Consider the following 18,209-nt stretch of genomic DNA (forward strand, 5'->3'; position numbering starts at 1 on the left):
CTTGGGGGACTCCAGAGGTAACAGTGTGGGAGCAGGAAGAGAAGCCATTGGAGGATTTGCTGGCTATGACTGGATAGATAAGGGTGGAACCAGGCGAGGGCAGTCCCATTCAGCTGGACAGCAGAGGAGAGGCATTGGAGGACGATGATGTGGTCAACTGTGTCAAAGGCTGCAGAAAGGGCAAGAAGGATGAGGAGGGATTGTGAACCATGGTCATCGGGTGTTATTTGTGACCTTAGGTAGGGCTAATTCAGTGCTGTAGCAGGGGCGGAAAGCTGATTGGAGAGGTTCAAACATGGAGTTGTGGAAGTATGGTGAATTTACATAATCTTACCTCATAATCCAATCCCTCCATCCCTCAATCATTCTGGTTGCTCTCATCTGTAATGTTTCAATAGCTGGAAGATCCTTTCTGTACTGTGGTGACCAGAACTGTACACAGTATTCCAAGTGCGGTCGCACCGATGATTTATAAAGTGGCAGGATCACTTTACTATTTTGGCTCAATGTTGTCCTTTTAATACATCCCAACACCTGATTTGCTACAGAAGCTCAGCGTAAGCTCGAGGAACAGCACCTCATTTTTCGATTAGGCACTTTACAGCCTTCTGGACTCAACACAGAGTTCAACAATTTCAGATCATAACCTCAGCCCCTATCGTATATATGTTTTTTATCCACACTTTTTGTCTGTGTCTTTTTTCTTCTCCCCCACATGTCAGCTGTCTCTCATTCCGCCAGCACAATTTACACTTCATCTAGAACCATCCTTTGTTTCTTAACCTGTCCCATTACCATCTCATTTTGCCTTGAATATCTCTTAATGTCTCTTAACCTCTCCTGCCTTCTATCCTATCACAGACCTTCCCTTTTGTTCTTTCCTCCCTTCCCCCATTTCCCAGCCCCTACACTTGCTTAAAAATCTGTTCCATTTCCTGCTTTTTTCCAGTTCTGATGAAAGATCATCGACCTGAAACATTAACTCTGTTTCTCTCTTCACAGATGCTGCCTGACCTGCTGAGTTTCTCCAGCATTTTCTGTTTTTATTTCAGATTTCCAGCATCTGCAATATTTTCTTTTTGTATAGAAGCATAGAAGATAGGAGCAGGAATAGGCCATTCGGCCCCTCGAGCCTGCTCCGCCATTCAATGCGATCATGGCTGATCATCCAAGTTCAATACCCGGTCCCTGCTTTCTCCCCATACCCCTGGATCCCGTTAGCCTTAAGAAATATATCCAACTCCTTCTTGAATATATTTAATGATTGGGCCTCTACTGCCTTCTGTGGTAGAGAATTCCACAGGTTCACCACGCTCTGGGTGAAGAAATTCCTCCTCACTTCAGTCCTAAATGGCCTACCCCTTATCCTTAGACTGTGACCCCTGGTTCTGGACTCCCCGATCATCGGGAACATCCTTCCTGCATCTAGTCTGTCCAGTCCTGTCAGAATTTTATGTTTCAATGAGATCCCCTCTCAGTCTTCTAAACTCCAGCGAGTACAAGCCCAATCGTCCCAATCTCTCCTCATACGTCATTCCTGCCATCCCAGGTATCAGCCTGGTGAATCTTCGCTGAACTCCTTCCATGGCAAGAACATCCTTCCTCAGATAAGGCGACCAAAACTGCACACAATACTCAAGATGTGGTCTCACCAAGGCCCTGTACAACTGCAGCAAGACATCCTTATTCCCTCTCGCTACGAAGGCCAACCTACCATTTGCCTTCTTAACCGCCTGCTGCACCTGCATGCTTACCTTCAGCGACTGGTGCACAAGGACACCCAGGTCTCGTTGCACTTCTCCTTCTCCCAATCTATTGTCATTCAGATAATAATCTGCCTTCCTGTTTTTGCCACCAAAGTGGATAACCTCACATTTATCCACATTATATTGCATCTGCCATGCTTTTGCCCAATCACCCAACCTGTCCAAATCATCCTGGAGTTTCTCGGCATCCTCCTCACAGCACACACGCCCACCCAGCTTTGTGTCATCTGCAAATTTGGAGATATTACATCTAGTTCCCTTGTCTAGATCATCATTAATATATATTGTGAATAGCTGGGGTCCAAGGACCGATCCCTGCGGTACCCCACTAGTCACTGCCTGCCACTTGGAAAAAGACCCGTTCATTCCAACTCTTTGCTTTCTGTCTGCCAACCATTCTCTATCCAAGTCAATACCTTGCCCCCAATCCCATGTGCCTTAACTTTACACGCTAATCTCTTATGCGGGACCTTATCGAAAGCCTTCTGAAAGCCCAAATACACCACATCCACTGGTTCTCCCTTATCTATTTTACCAATTACATCCTCAAAAAATTCCAGTAGATTCGTCAAGCACGATTTACCTTTTGTAAATCCATGTTGACTTTGTCCGATCCTGTCACTGCTTTCCAAGTGCTCTGCTTTTCCATCTTTTATAATGGACTCTAGCATTTTCCCCACTACCGATGTCAGGCTGATTTGCTTTACTTTATTTTAATGTCCCTGGTAATGCTACTTCACATAACAGCCCTGTTCTTATAAAACCTCAAACTCACCATGTGCAACACCATATGTATTAGTAATATATTCAGTACATTAAACACACATTTCATGAAAAGCTCACTATAAGCACCTACAGTACTTGTTACTCCTGTAGGTGGCAGTGTGATAGGTATTTTCAGTGTTAAAAATGTTACACACCACAGCTGCACTGTTACTGTGAGAGTATATTCCCCTATGATTGATCAAAATTCTTTCTGAAATTTTTTTCATTCATCATTATTTTTCTTACTAACTTAAGTTTCTAGGGGTCAATTTTCACTTTTAGTGCCGGGCAGAAAATGGAAGGTAGCGGATGGGTCGCCCATTTTGCACACCACACGTTTTTCACCCCCATTGTCCAAAATAAAAGATTAAGCAAAATAAAAATCCAAAAAATTATTATTTTTTTCACAGTAACATAATTAAAGTATCCACTGAATTGTCTTCTGTGTCTTTTAATGCCTTTTAAATCTTTCACTTGAAGGCCTCAGCCACACCCAAAAGCCTGTTCTTGGACTTCATGTATTTGCCCTAAACTCTGATTCTGTGTGCCTAATTTCCCAGCATGCAACAGTAGCCTTGACTCAGCTGTTCTGAAATAATTTTGAACAAGAGGAATCCTGAGGTTAAAATCACAGGTGGCGTGAAGGGGGCGAGTTACAAGCAGATAACTAACCTGCCTGGTTTTAATGGTTAACCCACCTGGGTAGGGTTAAAATCCACCCCAGAGAGTGATGGGAAAGAGAAATAGAGAGATAAAGGTAGACAGTTTGTTTCCTCATTCTAATTTGACTTATTTATTAAAAAAACAAGTTGAATTTTGAAAGCAAGAAAAGCCTCTTTGAGGGAAACAGATAGAGAGAGGGGGGGGGTAATAGGAGGAAGTAAACTGGTTGAAGATGAGGGGTTTCTGGGTTCTTACCAGCTCCCCTTGGAGGGGTAGAGTGGGAGTGGGGGTAAATGGAGGGTTAAGGGTGAGATGAATGATAGCAGAATGAGGAGGAGGGAGGATGGAGGGATTAGGTGGGTACTACAAAAGGGAAGAGATGGGGTCGCGATGTCACTGCAGGTCCGTAGGAAACAGAACGGGTAGTAGAAAAGTGAAAGAGTAGGGAACGCAATGGGAGCAAAGGTTGGGGGAAACAGGAGTGATGGAAATGGAGCCACAGTGAGCTGTATTTTCCCCGTAACAACCACCCCAAATACAGCCTGCAATACCAAAGGGGATTGAATACCTAAAAAGGCATTTTCATAGCTGATAAAGGGATGATTTCAACGTACATTATAATGGCAGCTCACGTTCCATGGAAACATGACAGAATTAATAACAAATAGAACAATAATCTGTAGCTTTTACTCACAGCAAATAACTCAGGTCAGACACAATCAGACTTGACTCTCTAAATCTTTTTATACCAATCCAATTCCAATTTCCAATTAAAATGCTTTATTGGCATGAAAGTTTACAGAGAACCATATTGCCAAAGCTTACATAGCAAAAAGGTACAGTTTTCCAACATTCTGTAGGTGTCAATCGATTTGACATTTGTTGGGTACATACAATATTACTTTTAAACAATATTAATTTTAAACAGTCTTTGTACTTCATTTGGTACGTTCAATATTAATTTTAAACAGTCTTAATTTTAAACAGTCCTCAGGTTGTGACATGTTGTTACATATTTGGCCCCAAGGTATGGTCTGTCTCCTTCTCCTAGGACTAATCTCAATTTTGACAGATCATCCAATTCCTTGAAATCTGGGGTTGTTTGGCTTAGCTTGTTGAATAATATGTTTCTTGATGTGTTGAATTTTTCGCATTTTAGGAGGAAATGCATTTCTGTTTCAACCTCGCCAGCCAGACATTGATCGCATATTCTATTCTCTCTAGGCTGCCAGGATTTCTTGTATCTGCCTTTTTCAATTTCCAGTTGGTGGTCGCTTAGTCTGTACCTGGTGAGGGTCTGTCTCTGTTTTGTGTCTCTGATGGTCGTGAGGTAGTCTGCCAGTTTATATTCTCTTTTTAGGGCCCGGTAACATTCTAATCTGCTTTGGCTTTCGGTTATTTTGTTCCAATGTTCCAGGTAGGTTTCTTTGCATTTTTTAATGATTTGGTTCACTCGGATTGGTGTTTGGGCGGCTGTGTTGGTCTGGGGCTGGTCAGGGTCCGGCTGAGTACTTAGTTTCCGTAGCAGCTGACTCAGGGGACTCTTTTCTGGGTTTAGCTCTTGGGTCTGAAAGGCTTTGAAATGAAGGGTGTCTGGGGAGCTAGATTTGAGGTGATTTAGGAAGTTTAGTGCTCGTTTTTGGATGTTTATTATCAGTGGGTATCTGCCTAGTTCGGCTCTGCATGCATTTGTTGGCGTTTTCCTTTGGGTGCGAAGGATGCTTCGGCAGAATTCTGCATGTAGGGCTTCTATTGTATGTTTTTCCCATTTAGTGTAGCTTTGGTGATTTAGCGGGCCCCATACTTCACTACCGTACAGTGCAATGGGCAGGATTATGCTGTCAAATATTTTGAGCCAGATTTTGATTGGGATTTGGATGTTGTAGAATTTTCTTTTTATTGCATATAGGGCTCTTCGGGCTTTTTCTTTTAGTGCATTCACTGCTATGCTGAAGCTCCCTGATGCTGTAATAGTTAGACCAAGGTAGGTGTAGCTCATAGTGTGTCCTATAGTGGTATCACTGAGGGTAAACTGGTATTTGTTTTCCTGACATCTGGGCCTTTTTTGAAAAATCATGATGTTGGTTTTCTTTAGATTTACTGTTAGAGCCCAATTTTGGCAGTATTTGTCGAGTAGGTCTAGTTGTTGCTGTAATCCCTGTTCTGTGGGAGACAGCAGAACCAGGTCGTCCGCATAGAACAGGGATTTCACTTCTCCATCTAGGAGACGGAGACCTGGTGACTCGCTTTGCTCCAGCATGTCTGCTAATTCATTTATGTATATGTTGAACAGGGTCGGGCTCAAATTGCAGCCCTGCCGGACGCCTCTTCTCTGGGTGAAGAAATCGGTGCGTTTGTCTCCAATTTTGACCCCGCATTTGTTTTTCAGATACATTGATTTAATAAGGTCATAGACTTTGCCCCCTATTCCACATTGAAGAAGTTTATAATAGAGCCCTTCGTGCCATATAGAGTCAAAGGCTTTCTTGAAGTCGATGAAACAGGCGAATATTTTCCCATTTTTTGTTTGGTGTATATGTTTTTCAATGAGGGTGTGAAGGGTATAGATATGGTCGGCGGTGCGGTGTTTTGGAAGAAAGCCTATTTGGTTTTTTCTGAGGATATTATGTTTGTTAAGAAAATCAAGTAATCTACTATTTAGAATACTGCAGAATAACTTCCCTAGACAACTGTTGACACAGATGCCGCGGTAGTTATTTGGGTCTGATTTGTTTCCGCTTTTATATATGGGGGAGATTAGTCCTTGGCACCAGATATCGGGAAAACAGCCTGAACGTAATATGATGTTGAATAATTTGAGTACCGCACCCTGCATCTCCATATTGCTGAACTTGAGCATTTCATTTTTGATGTTGTCTGGGCCACAGGCTTTCTTTAGGTGGAGAGATTTTGTTTTTGTGGCCATTTCTTTCCATGTGATTGGGGAGTCTAGAGGGTTTTGGTTGTCTTTGATTGTTGCTTCTAATGTGTGGAGTTTTTCTGTGACCTGATGTTGACTTGGGTTTGTTTCGTTTATTGGGATGTCTTTGTAGAGGTTTTCAAAATGTGTTCTCCAGATGTCGCCATCTTGGATTGGTAATGCTTGCAATTGTGTTGTACTCAGGTTATTCCACATTTCCCAGAATTGTTTTGGGTTGGTGGAGTTTTCAATTTCTTCTAGTATTTTGTGGGTATAGTTTTGTGTTTTGTTCCTAATACTCTGTCTCCTGTTCCGACAATTAGGTGTATGTTTTCTCTTGCACGAGGGAACGATTGATATGTTTCATCTTAGCGTTCTGATAAAGCAGGCTATTTGTGGAATGCTGTACTGGATGTTATTGAAAGCTGCATTAGTAAGTCAAACAGCTAAAATGAATTGGTAACATAAACTAGATGCAGGGCACTGATTGACTGTAAGATTATCCTCCTGAGATTCAGCAGTCGGTGCATCCAGACCCGGTCGATGCCATTTGGCCTCTCATTATATCAAGGCACAACCACGCTATGAATTGTGCTGAGGGTGAAAGTTGCTGAGAGAAATGAGATCCGAGCCGCTCCGCCCACCAGTACAATCAGTGCCCACTGCAACTGGGTGCTCACCGCGGCTGTCGGAGACTCAAGGCAGCGCGGAGAGTTAGCTCGAAACCTGATCAAAGCACCTGCCACTCCTACGGGAGCAGGGGACCTCCAACGTGAAAGGATCCTGCAACCAAGCTACATAATCCTTACGTTGCAATTATTTATCTTCTCAATCTAACTCAGTTGTTAAATGAGCAATGATCACCTGCTCAGTGCCTGGGAATCAGAGATGTGCTTTATATACAACATGGATCAGGGGTCTGGGAGTGTAGCAGTGTTTTATATACAACACGGATCAAGGTATGGGAGTGTAGGAGTGTCTTATATACAACATGGATCAAGGTATGGGAGTGTAGGAGTGTCTTAAATACAACATGGATCAAGGTATGGGAGCGTAGGAGTGTCTTATATACAACATGGATCAGGGGTCTGGGAGTGTAGGAGTGTCTTATATACAACATGGATCAAGGTATGGGAGTGTAGGGGTGTCTTATATAAAACACGGATCAAAGGTCTGGGCGTGTAGGAGTGTCTTATATACAACATGGATCAGGGGTCTGGGAGTGTAGGAGTGTCTTAAATACAACACGGATCAAGGTATGGGAGTGTAGGAGTGTCTTATATAAAACACGGATCAAAGGTCTGGGCGTGTAGGAGTGTCTTAAATACAACACGGATCAAGGTATGGGAGTGTAGGAGTGTCTTATATACAACATGGATCAAGGTATGGGAGTGTAGGAGTGTCTTATATACAACATGGATCAAGGTATGGGAGTGTAGGAGTGTCTTAAATACAACATGGATCAAGGTATGGGAGTGTAGGAGTGTCTTATATACAACATGGATCAAGGTATGGGAGTGTAGGAGTGTCTTATATAAAACACGGATCAAGGTCTGGGAGTGTAGGAGTGTCTTAAATACAACACGGATCAAGGCCTGGGAGTGTAGGAGTGTCTTATATACAACATGGATCAAGGTATGGGAGTGTAGGAGTGTCTTATATAAAACACGGATCAAGGTCTGGGAGTGTAGGAGTGTCTTAAATACAACACGGATCAAGGTGTGGGAGTGTAGGAGTGTCTTATATACAACACAGATCAAGGTCTGGGAGTGTAGGAGTGTCTTATTTAAAACATGGATCAAGGTATGGGAGTGTAGGAGTGTCTTATATACAACACGGATCAAGATATGAGAGTGTAGGAGTGTCTTATATACAACATGGATCAAGGTATGGGAGTGTAGGAGTGCCTTATCTACAACACAAATTTTTCGAGGGGGTGACTAGGTGTGTGGATGAAGGTAGTGCAGTGGATGTGGTATACATGGATTTCAGTAAGGTTTTCGATAAAGTCCCGCACAGGAGACTGGACAAGAAGGTAAGAGCCCATGGGATCCAAGTTTCCTTGGCACATTGGATCCAAAACTGGCTTAGTGGCAGAAGGCAGAGGGTGATGGTCGAAGGTTGTTTTTGTGACTGGAAGCCTGTGTCCAGTGGGGTACCGCAGGGATCGGTGCTGGGTCCCTTGCTGTTTGTGGTCTACATTAATGATTTGGATGTGAATGTAAAAGGTATGATCAGTAAGTTCGCAGATGACACGAAAATTGGTGGGGTGGTAAATAACGAGGAGGGTAGCCTCAGTCTGCAGGACGATATAGATGGGTTGGTCAGATGGGCGGAACAGTGGCTAATGGAATTTAACCCTGAAAAGTGTGAGGTGATGCATTTTGGAGGGACTAACAAGGCAAGGGAATACACAATGAATGGTAAGACCCTAGGAAAGACAGAGGATCAGAGGGACCTTGGTGTGCATGTACATAGATCCCTGAAGGCAGCAGAACAGGTGGATAAGGTGGTTAAAAAGGCATATGGGATACTTGCCTTCATTAGCTGAGGCATAGAATATAAGAGCAGGGAGGTTATGATGGAGCTGTACAAAACGCTGGTTAGGCCACAGCTGGAATACTGTGTGCACTTCTGGTCGCCACACTATAGGAAGGATGTGATTGCTTTGGAGGGGGTGCAGAGGAGATTCACCAGGATGTTACCTGGGCTGGAGCGCTTCAGCTATGAAGAAAGACTGGACAGGCTGGGGTTGTTTTCCTTGGAGCAGAGAAGGCTGAGGGGGGACCTGATTGAGGTGTACAAAATTATGAGGGGCATAGATAGGGTAGATAGAAAGGAACTTTTTCCCTTAGTAGAGGGGTCAATAACAAGGGGGCACTGATTCAAGGTAAGGGGCAGGAGGTTTAGAGGGGATTTGAGGAAGAACTTTTTCACCCAGAGGGTGGTTGGAATCTGGAACTCACTGCCTGAAAGGGTGGTAGAGGCAGGAACCCTCACAACATTCAAGAAGCATTTGGATCAGCACTTGAAATGCCATAGCCTACAAGGCTACGGACCAAATGCTGGAAAATGGGATTAGATTAGACAGGGCTTGATGGCTGGCGCAGACGCGATGGGCTGAAGGGCCTCTTTCTGTGCTGTATAACTCTATGACTCTATGACTCTAACACAGATCAGGGGTCTGGGAGTGTAGGAGTGTCTTATATACAACATGGATCAAGGTATGGGAGTGTAGGGGTGTCTTATATACAACACGGATCAAGGTATGGGAGTGTAGGAGTGTCTTATCTACAACACGGGTCAAGGTATGGGAGTGTAGGAGTGTCTTATATACAACAGGGATCCGGGGTCTGGGAGTGTAGGAGTGTCTTATATACAACATGGATCAGGGGTCTGGGAGTGTAGGAGTGTCTTATATACAACATGGGTCAAGGTATGGGAGTGCAGGAGTGTCTTATATACAACACGGATCAAGGTCTGGGAGTGTAGGAATGTCTTATATACAACACGGATCAAGGTATTGGAGTGTAGGAGTGTCTTATATACAACATGGATCAAGGTATTGGAGTGTAGGAGTGTCTTATATACAACATGGATCAAGGTATGGGAGTGTAGGAGTGTCTTATCTACAACACGGATCAAGGTATTGGAGTGTAGGAGTGTCTTATATACAACATGGATCAAGGTATGGGAGTGTAGGAGTGTCTTATCTACAACACAGATGAGGGGTTTGGGAGTGTAGGAGTGTCTTATATACAACATGGATCAAGGTATGGGAGTGTCTTATATACAACATGGATCAAGGTATGGGAGTGTAGGATTGTCTTATCTACAACACAGATGAGGGGTTTGGGAGTGTAGGAGTGTCTTATATACAACACGGAGCAAGGTATGGGAGTGTAGGAGTGTTTTATATACAACACGGGTCAAGGTCTGGGAGTGTAGGAGTGTCTTATATACGACAGGGATCAAGGTATGGGAGTGCAGGAGTGTCTTATATACAACACGGGTCAAGGTCTGGGAGTGTAGGAGTGTCTTATATACAACAGGGATCAAGGTATGGGAGTGTAGGAGTGTCTTATATACTACAGGGATCAAGGTATGGGAGTGTAGGAGTGTCTTATATACAACACGGATCAAGGTATGGGAGTGTATGAGTGTCTTATATACAACATGGATCAAGGTATGGGAGTGTATGAGTGTCTTATATACAACATGGATCAAGGTATGGGAGTGTAGGAGTGTCTTATATACAACATGGATCAGGGTATGGGAGTGTATGAGTGTCTTATATACAACATGGATCAAGGTATGGGAGTGTAGGAGTGTCTTATATACAACATGGATCAAGGTATGGGAGTGTATGAGTGTCTTATATACAACATGGATCAAGGTATGGGAGTGTATGAGTGTCTTATATACAACATGGATCAAGGTATGGGAGTGTATGAGTGTCTTATATACAACACGGATCAAGGTATGGGAGTGTATGAGTGTCTTATATACAACATGGATCAAGGTATGGGAGTGTAGGAGTGTCTTATATACAACATGGATCAAGGTACGGGAGTGTATGAGTGTCTTATATACAACAGGGATCAAGGTCTGGGAGTGTAGGAGTGTCTTATATACAACATGGATCAAGGTACGGGAGTGTATGAGTGTCTTATATACAACAGGGATCAAGGTATGGGAGTGTAGGAGTGTCTTATATACAACATGGATCAAGGTACGGGAGTGTATGAGTGTCTTATATACAACAGGGATCAAGGTATGGGAGTGTAGGAGTGTCTTATATACAACATGGATCAAGGTACGGGAGTGTATGAGTGTCTTATATACAACATGGATCAAGGTATGGGAGTGTAGGAGTGTCTTATATACAACATGGATCAAGGTATGGGAGTGTATGAGTGTCTTATATACAACACAGATCAGGGGTCTGTGAGTGTTGGAATGTCTTATACAGGACAGAATGGGCTGTTCAGGGGTCCAGAAGTTGTAAAGCATATTATATAGAGCGCTGATGATCTTGACTATGTTAAATAAGTGGAGTAAGAAAGAGGGACTATAAAATGTACTTGGAAAAAGTAACAGGAAAAGCAGGAAAATGGAGTGTTACATATACTCGGAAAGAGAAAGTTGATGAGTAAGATCTTTTGAGTAACAGAGAGAAAACACTGAAAGTTGGGGAATAAATACGAGAGAATAAAATACAGACATAGAGGAGGAAAACGTACCGGGAGAAAGTAACTGGCCGTTTTTAAACTAATGGTAGCTGGTGGTAAATATGTTAAACAATAAAAACGTGAATCTACCAAAGGGTCAAGGTTCATTTTGAAACGATTGGTGGATTTCACTGAATGTATTCTATCCTGTTGCGATCACATTATCACTTTATTTGCAGCATTCTTCGTGTGAGCAGGAATGTCTGACTGTTATTCACTGAAAATACCCCCGCGCTCCCCTCCGCCGGAACCCTCGCTGGTGGGCCGGTGGGATTGCACTCACCAAAAACTGTGAGGGACAGCAGCAGGTTCTTCATCAGATTCTTCCCCAGCCGTTTCCACAGTGGGAGTTTGCTCTGAAGTTTCTCGGGAGCCAAGTTACACTCATCCATCCGCACTTCCACTTGTTTAGTCATCCTGATAGCGCTGGGTGAAAAAAGAAACAGACACTTGGTCACAATTAGAAGAAACATCAGCCAAAGCTACCCATGTTCGTGGATGTTTCTGGGAAATTCCTCATGTTCATGAACAGCACACCACTGATGCACTGTCGCACCCCCAGATACTGGCGTGACTGCCTCTCTAACACTCTCTGATATAACAGCGTGGATTACAGCTCCCTCTGTAACACTGATATAACAGCGTGGATTACAGCTCCCTCTGTAATACTCTCTGATACAATAACATGGATGACAGCTCCCTCTGTAATACATTCTGTTATAATAATTGAAAGTCAGCATGGATTTTTTTAAAGGTAAATGGTGTGATTAACTTGATTGAATTCATTGATGAAGTAATGGAGAGGTTTGATGAGCGTACTGCAGTTTATTTTGGGTATATTGACTTTCAAAAGGTGTTTCATAAAGTACCATATTGTGGAGGAGACCACATAGGGACAATAACACAATTCACAGCCAATGTGGTTATATGTACCTAAACACAATTCACTATGTATAGCCAATGTTGTTATATGTACGCACTTGGTTGGGTTATCGGGGCAGGGTCCCTTTAAGAGCGTCGGTAGCGTGATGACGTCATAGCCCTGCAACGAGGCTGAGAACCTCAGTCCTCATGGAGAGTGAATAAAGCAACACGCGTTTTGCCTTTGCTGCAACATAAGTCTCAGATACTGTTGATTTCTAGCGATGCCAACAATATAATAGACTTGTTAGCAAAATTAAAGCCCATAGGATTAAAGGGACAGGGATAGTGTGGATACGAAATTGGCTAAGGGACAATGAGATGAGGAGAAATTTCTTCACTCAGAGGGTGGTGAACCTGTGGAATTCTCACCACAGAAGGCTGTGGAGGCCGTTACGATTCAAAAAGTGAAGCGGGCAAGAGGAAGCAGCTGATTGGGTGAGTACGGCCAAGTGAGTATTTATACTACTCTATAGTTTGACAGTTAAGATTAATAGTTTATAAAATTTAGACGGTCTTAATTTTTGTGGTTATAGTTTCTAAGGTTTCTGTTGTGTATCGGGGAGTGCTAGTAACCAAGGGCCCTTGAGTATACAATTTAATTGTAGTGCAATTAGTGATATTGATTTGATTTAAATTAATTTAAATTAATTAAAGGGTAAGTCATGGCAGGACAGCTTGGCACCGTGGCATGCTCCCCCTACGCTATGTGGGAAATCAGGGACACTTCCTGTGTCCCTGACGACCATGTGTGTGGGAAGTGTATCCAGCTGCAGCTACTGACAGACCGCATTGCGGCGCTGGAGCTGCGAATGGATACATACTGGAGCATTTGCGATGCTGAGGTCATCATGGATAGCACATGTAGGGAGTTGGTCACACCACAGGTAAAGGCTGCACAGGCAGGAAGGGAATGGGTGACCACCAGGCAGAGTAGTAGGTGCAGGCAGGTAGTGCAGGGGTCCCCTGTGGCCATCCCCCTTTCAAACAGATATACCGCTTTGGATATTGTTGAGGGAGATGGCTTATCGGAGGAAGGCAGCAGCAGCCAACTTCCTGGGACCATGGGTGGTCCTGCTGCACAGGACGGGAGGAAAAAGAGCGAGAGAGCTATATTGATAGGGGATTCTATTGTAAGGGGAATAGATAGGTGTTTCTGCAGCCGCAAACGAGACTCCAGGATGGTATGTTGCCTCCCTGGTGCAAGGGTCAAGGATGTCTCGGAGCGGCTGCAGGGCATTCTGGAGGGGGAGGGTGAACAGCCAGTTGTCATGGTGCATATAGGTACCAACGATATAGGTAAAAACCAGGATGAGGTCCTAAAAGCTGAATATAGGGAGTTAGGAGGTAAATTAAAAAATAGGACCTCAAAGGTAGTAATCAGGATTGCGACCAGTGCCACGTGCTAGTCAGAGTAGAAATAGAAGGATATTTCAGATGAATACGTGGCTAAAGGAATGGTGCAAGTGGGAGGGATTCAAATTCCTGGGACATTGGAACCGGTTCTGGGGGAAATGGGACAAGTACAAACTGGATGATTTGCACCTGGGCGGGACCGAAACTGATGTCCTAGGGAGAGTGTTTGCTAGTGCTGTTGGGGAGGGTTTAAACTAAAATGGCAGGGGGTTGGGAAACTGTGCAAGAAGACAGATGAAAGGGAAGCAAGGATAGAAACAAAAGACAGGAAGGAGAAAAGCAAAGTGGAAGGCAGAGAAATCAAGGGTGTAAATCAAACAGGGCCACAGTAAATAAGAATTCTAAAAGGACTAATAGTGTTAAAAAATCAAGCCTGAAGGTTTTGTGTCTTAATGCGAGGTGCATTCGTAATAACGTGGATGAATTAGCTGCGCAAATAGATGTAAACGGATATGATATAATTGGGATTACGGAGACATGGCTCCAGGGTGACCAAGACTGGGAATTCAACATCCAGGGGTATTCAATATTCAGGAAGGACAGGAAAAAAGGAAAAGGAGTTGGGATAGCATTGCTGGTTAAAGAGGAGATTAACACTATAGTAAGGAAGGATATTAGCTCTGATGATGTGGAATCTGTATGGGCAGAGCTGAGAAATACGAAGGGGCAGAAAATGTTAGCGGGAGTTATATACAGATCCCCAAAGAGTAATGGGGATGGCATTAAATGGGAAATTAGAGACGTATGCAACAAGGGCACAGCAGTTATCATGGGTGACTTTAATCTACATATAGATTGGGCTAACCAAATTAGTAACAATACTGTGGCGGAGGAATTCCTGAAGTGTATACGGGATGGTTTCTTGGACCAATATGTCGAGGAACCAACTAGAGATCAGGCCATCTTAGACTGGTATTATGTAATGAGAAAGGATTAATTAGCAATCTTGTTGTGCGAGGCCCTTTGGGGAGGAGCGATCATAATATGATAGAATTCTTCATTAAAATGGAGAGTGAAGTAGTTGACTCAGAGACTAGGGTCCTGAACTTAAATAAAGGAAACTACGATGGTATGAGGCACAAGTTGGCTGGGATGGATTGGGGAACGTTACTTAAAGGGTTGACGGTGGATAGGCAATGGCAAACATTTAAAGATTGCATGGATGAACTACAGAATTTGTTCATCACTGTTTGGCATAAAAATAAAACAAAAAACAGGACTCAACCGTGGCTAACAAGGGAAATTAGGGATAGCATAAGATCCAAGGAGAGGACATAAAAATTGGCCAGAAAAAGCAGCAAACCTGAGGATTGGGAGCAGTTTAGGATTCAACAAAGGAGGACAAAAGGATTAATTAAGAGGGGGAAAATAGATTATGAGAGTAAGCTTCCAGGGAACATAAAAACTGACGGTAAAAGCTTCCATAGATATGTGAAAAGAAAAAGATTGGTGAAGTCAAGCTTAGGTCCCTTGCAGTCAGAATCAGGGGAATTTTTAATGGGGAACAAAGAAATGGCAGGCCAATTAAATACATACTTTGGTTCTGTCTTCACAAAGGAGGACACAAATAACCTCCCAGAGATGTCGGGGAAAATAGGGTCTAATGAGAGGGAGGAATTGAATGAAATCAGTATTTGTAGGGAAATGGTGTTAGGGAAATTGATGGGATTGAAGGCCAATAAATCCCCAGGGCCTGATAATGTATATCTTAGGGTACTTAAAGAAATGGCCCTCGAAATAGTAGATGCATTGCTGGTCATCCTCCAAAATTCTATAGACTCTGGAACTGTTCCCATGGATTGGAGGATAGCTAATATAACCCCACTATTTAAGAAAGGTGGTAAAGAGAATACGAGGTATTATAGACCGGTAAGCCTGACATCGGTAGTGGGGAAAATGCTAGACTCCATTACAAAAATGTAATAGCAGCGCACTTGGAAAACAGTGACAGGATCGGACAAAGTCAATATGGATTTACAAAAGGGAAATCATGCTTGACTAATCTACTGGAATTTTTTGATGGTGTAACTGGTAGAATAGATAAGGGAGAACCAGTGGATGTGGTGTATTTGTACTTTCAGAAGGCTTTCGATAAGGTCCTGCACAAGAGATTAGCAAGGAAAGTAAAAGCACATGGGATTGGGGGTAAGGTACTGTCTTGGATAGAGAACTGGTTCCTGGAATTCCTGGAGTGTATACGGGATGGTTTCCTGAACCAAAATGTCGAGGAACCAACTAGAGATCAGGCCATCTTAGAATGGGTATTATGTAATGAGAAAGGATTAATTAGCAATCTTGTTGTGCGAGGCCCCTTGGGTCGGAGCGATCATAATATGATAGAATTCTTCATTAAGATGGAGAGTGAAATAGTTGACTTAGAGACTAGGGTCCTGAATTTAAATAAAGGAAACTATGATGGTATGAGGCATGAGTTGGGTAGGATTGATTGGGGAATGTCACTCAAAGGGTTGACGGTGGATAGGCAATGGCAAACATTCAAAGATCGCATGGATAAACTACAGAATTTGTTCATCCTAGTTTGGCATAAAAATAAAACAAAAAAGGTGACTCAACCATGGCTAATAAGGGAAATTAGGGATAGCATAAGATCCAAGGAAAGGACATATAAATTGGCCAGAACAAGCTGAGGATTGGGAGCAGTTTCGGATTCAACAAAGGAGGACAAAGGGATTAATTAAGAAGGGGACAATAGAGTAAGAGAGTAAGCTTGCAAGGAGCATAAAAACTGACTGTAAAAGCTTTTATAGATATGTGAAGAGAAAAAGATTGGTGAAGTCAAGCGTAGGTCCCTTGCCGTCAGAATCAGGTGAATTTATAATGGGGAACAAAGAAATGGCAGACCAATTAAATACATACTTTGGTTCTGTCTTCACAAAGGAGGACACAAATAACCACCCAGAGATGTCGGGGAACATAGGGTCTAATGAGAGGGAGGAACTGAAAGAAATCAGTATTTGTAGGGAAATGGTGTTAGGGAAATTGATGGGATTGAAGGCCGATAAATCCCCAGGACCTGATAATCTACATCCTAGGGTACTTAAGGAAGTGGCCCTAGAAATAGTAGATGCATTGCTGGTCATCTTCCAAAATTCGATAGACTCTGGAACAGTACCCATGGATTGGAGGGTAGCTAATGTTACCCCACTATTCCAAAAAGGCGGTAGAGAGAAAATGGGGAATTACAGACCGGTAAGCCTGACATCGGTAGTGGGGAAAATGCTAGAGTCCATTATAAAAGATGTAATAGCAAAGCACTTGGAAAACAGTGACAGGATCGGACAAAGTCAACATGGATTTACAAAAGGTAAATGGTGCTTGACTAATCTACTGGAATTTTTTGAGGATGTAACTGGTAAAATAGATAAGGGAGAGCCAGTGGATGTGGTGTATTTGGACTTTCAGAAGGCTTTCGATAAGGTCCCGCATAAGAGATTAGCGTGTAAAGTTAAGGCACATAGGATTGGGGGCAAGGTATTGACTTGGATAGAGAATGGTTGGCAGACAGAAAGCAAAGAGTTGGAATGAACGGGTCTTTTTCCGAGTGGCAGGCAGTGACTAGTGGGGTACTGCAGGGATCGGTCCTAGGACCCCAGCTATTCACAATGTATATTAATGATCTAGATGAGGGAACTAGATGTAATATCTCCAAGTTTGCAGACGACACTAAGCTGGGTGGGCGTGTGTGCTGTGAGGAGGATGCCAGGAAACACCAGTATGATTTGGACAGTGTGGTAAACCACTGTTTGTATTCCTGTTTGTCCTGTTTGTATTCCACTGTGTACATGCCTGGACATGCCTCGGCTGACTCCTCCCACAGGTCCTAGTATAAAGGTGACTGCTCCCCAGCCCTTTGTATCCTGGACCGGTCGACCACTCGAGGCAGACCTCCATTCTGTTGTTAATAAAAGCCTTTAGTTACTCTTCTAACTCTCAGTCTTTTATGAGTAATTGATAGCGCATCAATTTTATTAACAACATTTTTATAATGGAGAAGATCCTCACACCAGCATGCCTGGACTTAGATCATCGGGAGGCGGACTCATCCACCAAGTTTACTCACTGGCTTAAGTGTTTCGAAAAATTCCTGACCGCCTCCAAAGCAATCAAATCGGACGAGGACAAACTGGATGTCCTGACCTCCAAAGTGAACCACCGAGTGTACTCGGTCATCCAAGACGCGACCTCGTACGCGGACGCTATCAAGCTCCTCAAGGACCAGTACACGCGCCCAGTGAACGAAGTGTACGCCAGGCACCTTCTGGGGAGTCGTAAACAACAACCTGGGGAATCGACCGTGGAATACCTTCAGGCACTGTCTGTGCTTGGCCGGGCCTGTGGTTGTAAGGATGTAAAGGCCGCCGTGTACACAGAGGAACTTATCCGGGACGCTTTTGTAGCGGGCCACAGATCCAATTACACCCGACAGCGACTGTTGGAGCAGAGTAACCTCGACCTCAACAAGGCCTCTGAACTCGCACTATCGTTGGATGCAGCCTACCAGGGCAT

The 18,209-nt window shown here is 43.4% G+C and overlaps 1 protein-coding gene across 1 annotated transcript in view; it reads right to left on the reverse strand.

Annotated features, from left to right (window-relative positions):
• Positions 1-18,209, reverse strand: part of LOC147106578 (excitatory amino acid transporter 2-like) — a 354,111-nt gene that overhangs the window by 44,534 nt on the left and 291,368 nt on the right. The window contains exon 2 of the mRNA XM_086007551.1: positions 11,629-11,771. Coding sequence (XP_085863677.1) covers positions 11,629-11,761 — 133 coding nt within the window. The 5' untranslated portion in view covers positions 11,762-11,771. The remainder of the gene's footprint in view (positions 1-11,628; positions 11,772-18,209) is intronic.

This window comes from Somniosus microcephalus, chromosome 15 (assembly GCF_052327205.1).
Source record: "Somniosus microcephalus isolate GS21.2 chromosome 15, FLI_Smic_1.0, whole genome shotgun sequence".
In the NCBI taxonomy this organism is placed as follows: domain Eukaryota; kingdom Metazoa; phylum Chordata; class Chondrichthyes; order Squaliformes; family Somniosidae; genus Somniosus; species Somniosus microcephalus.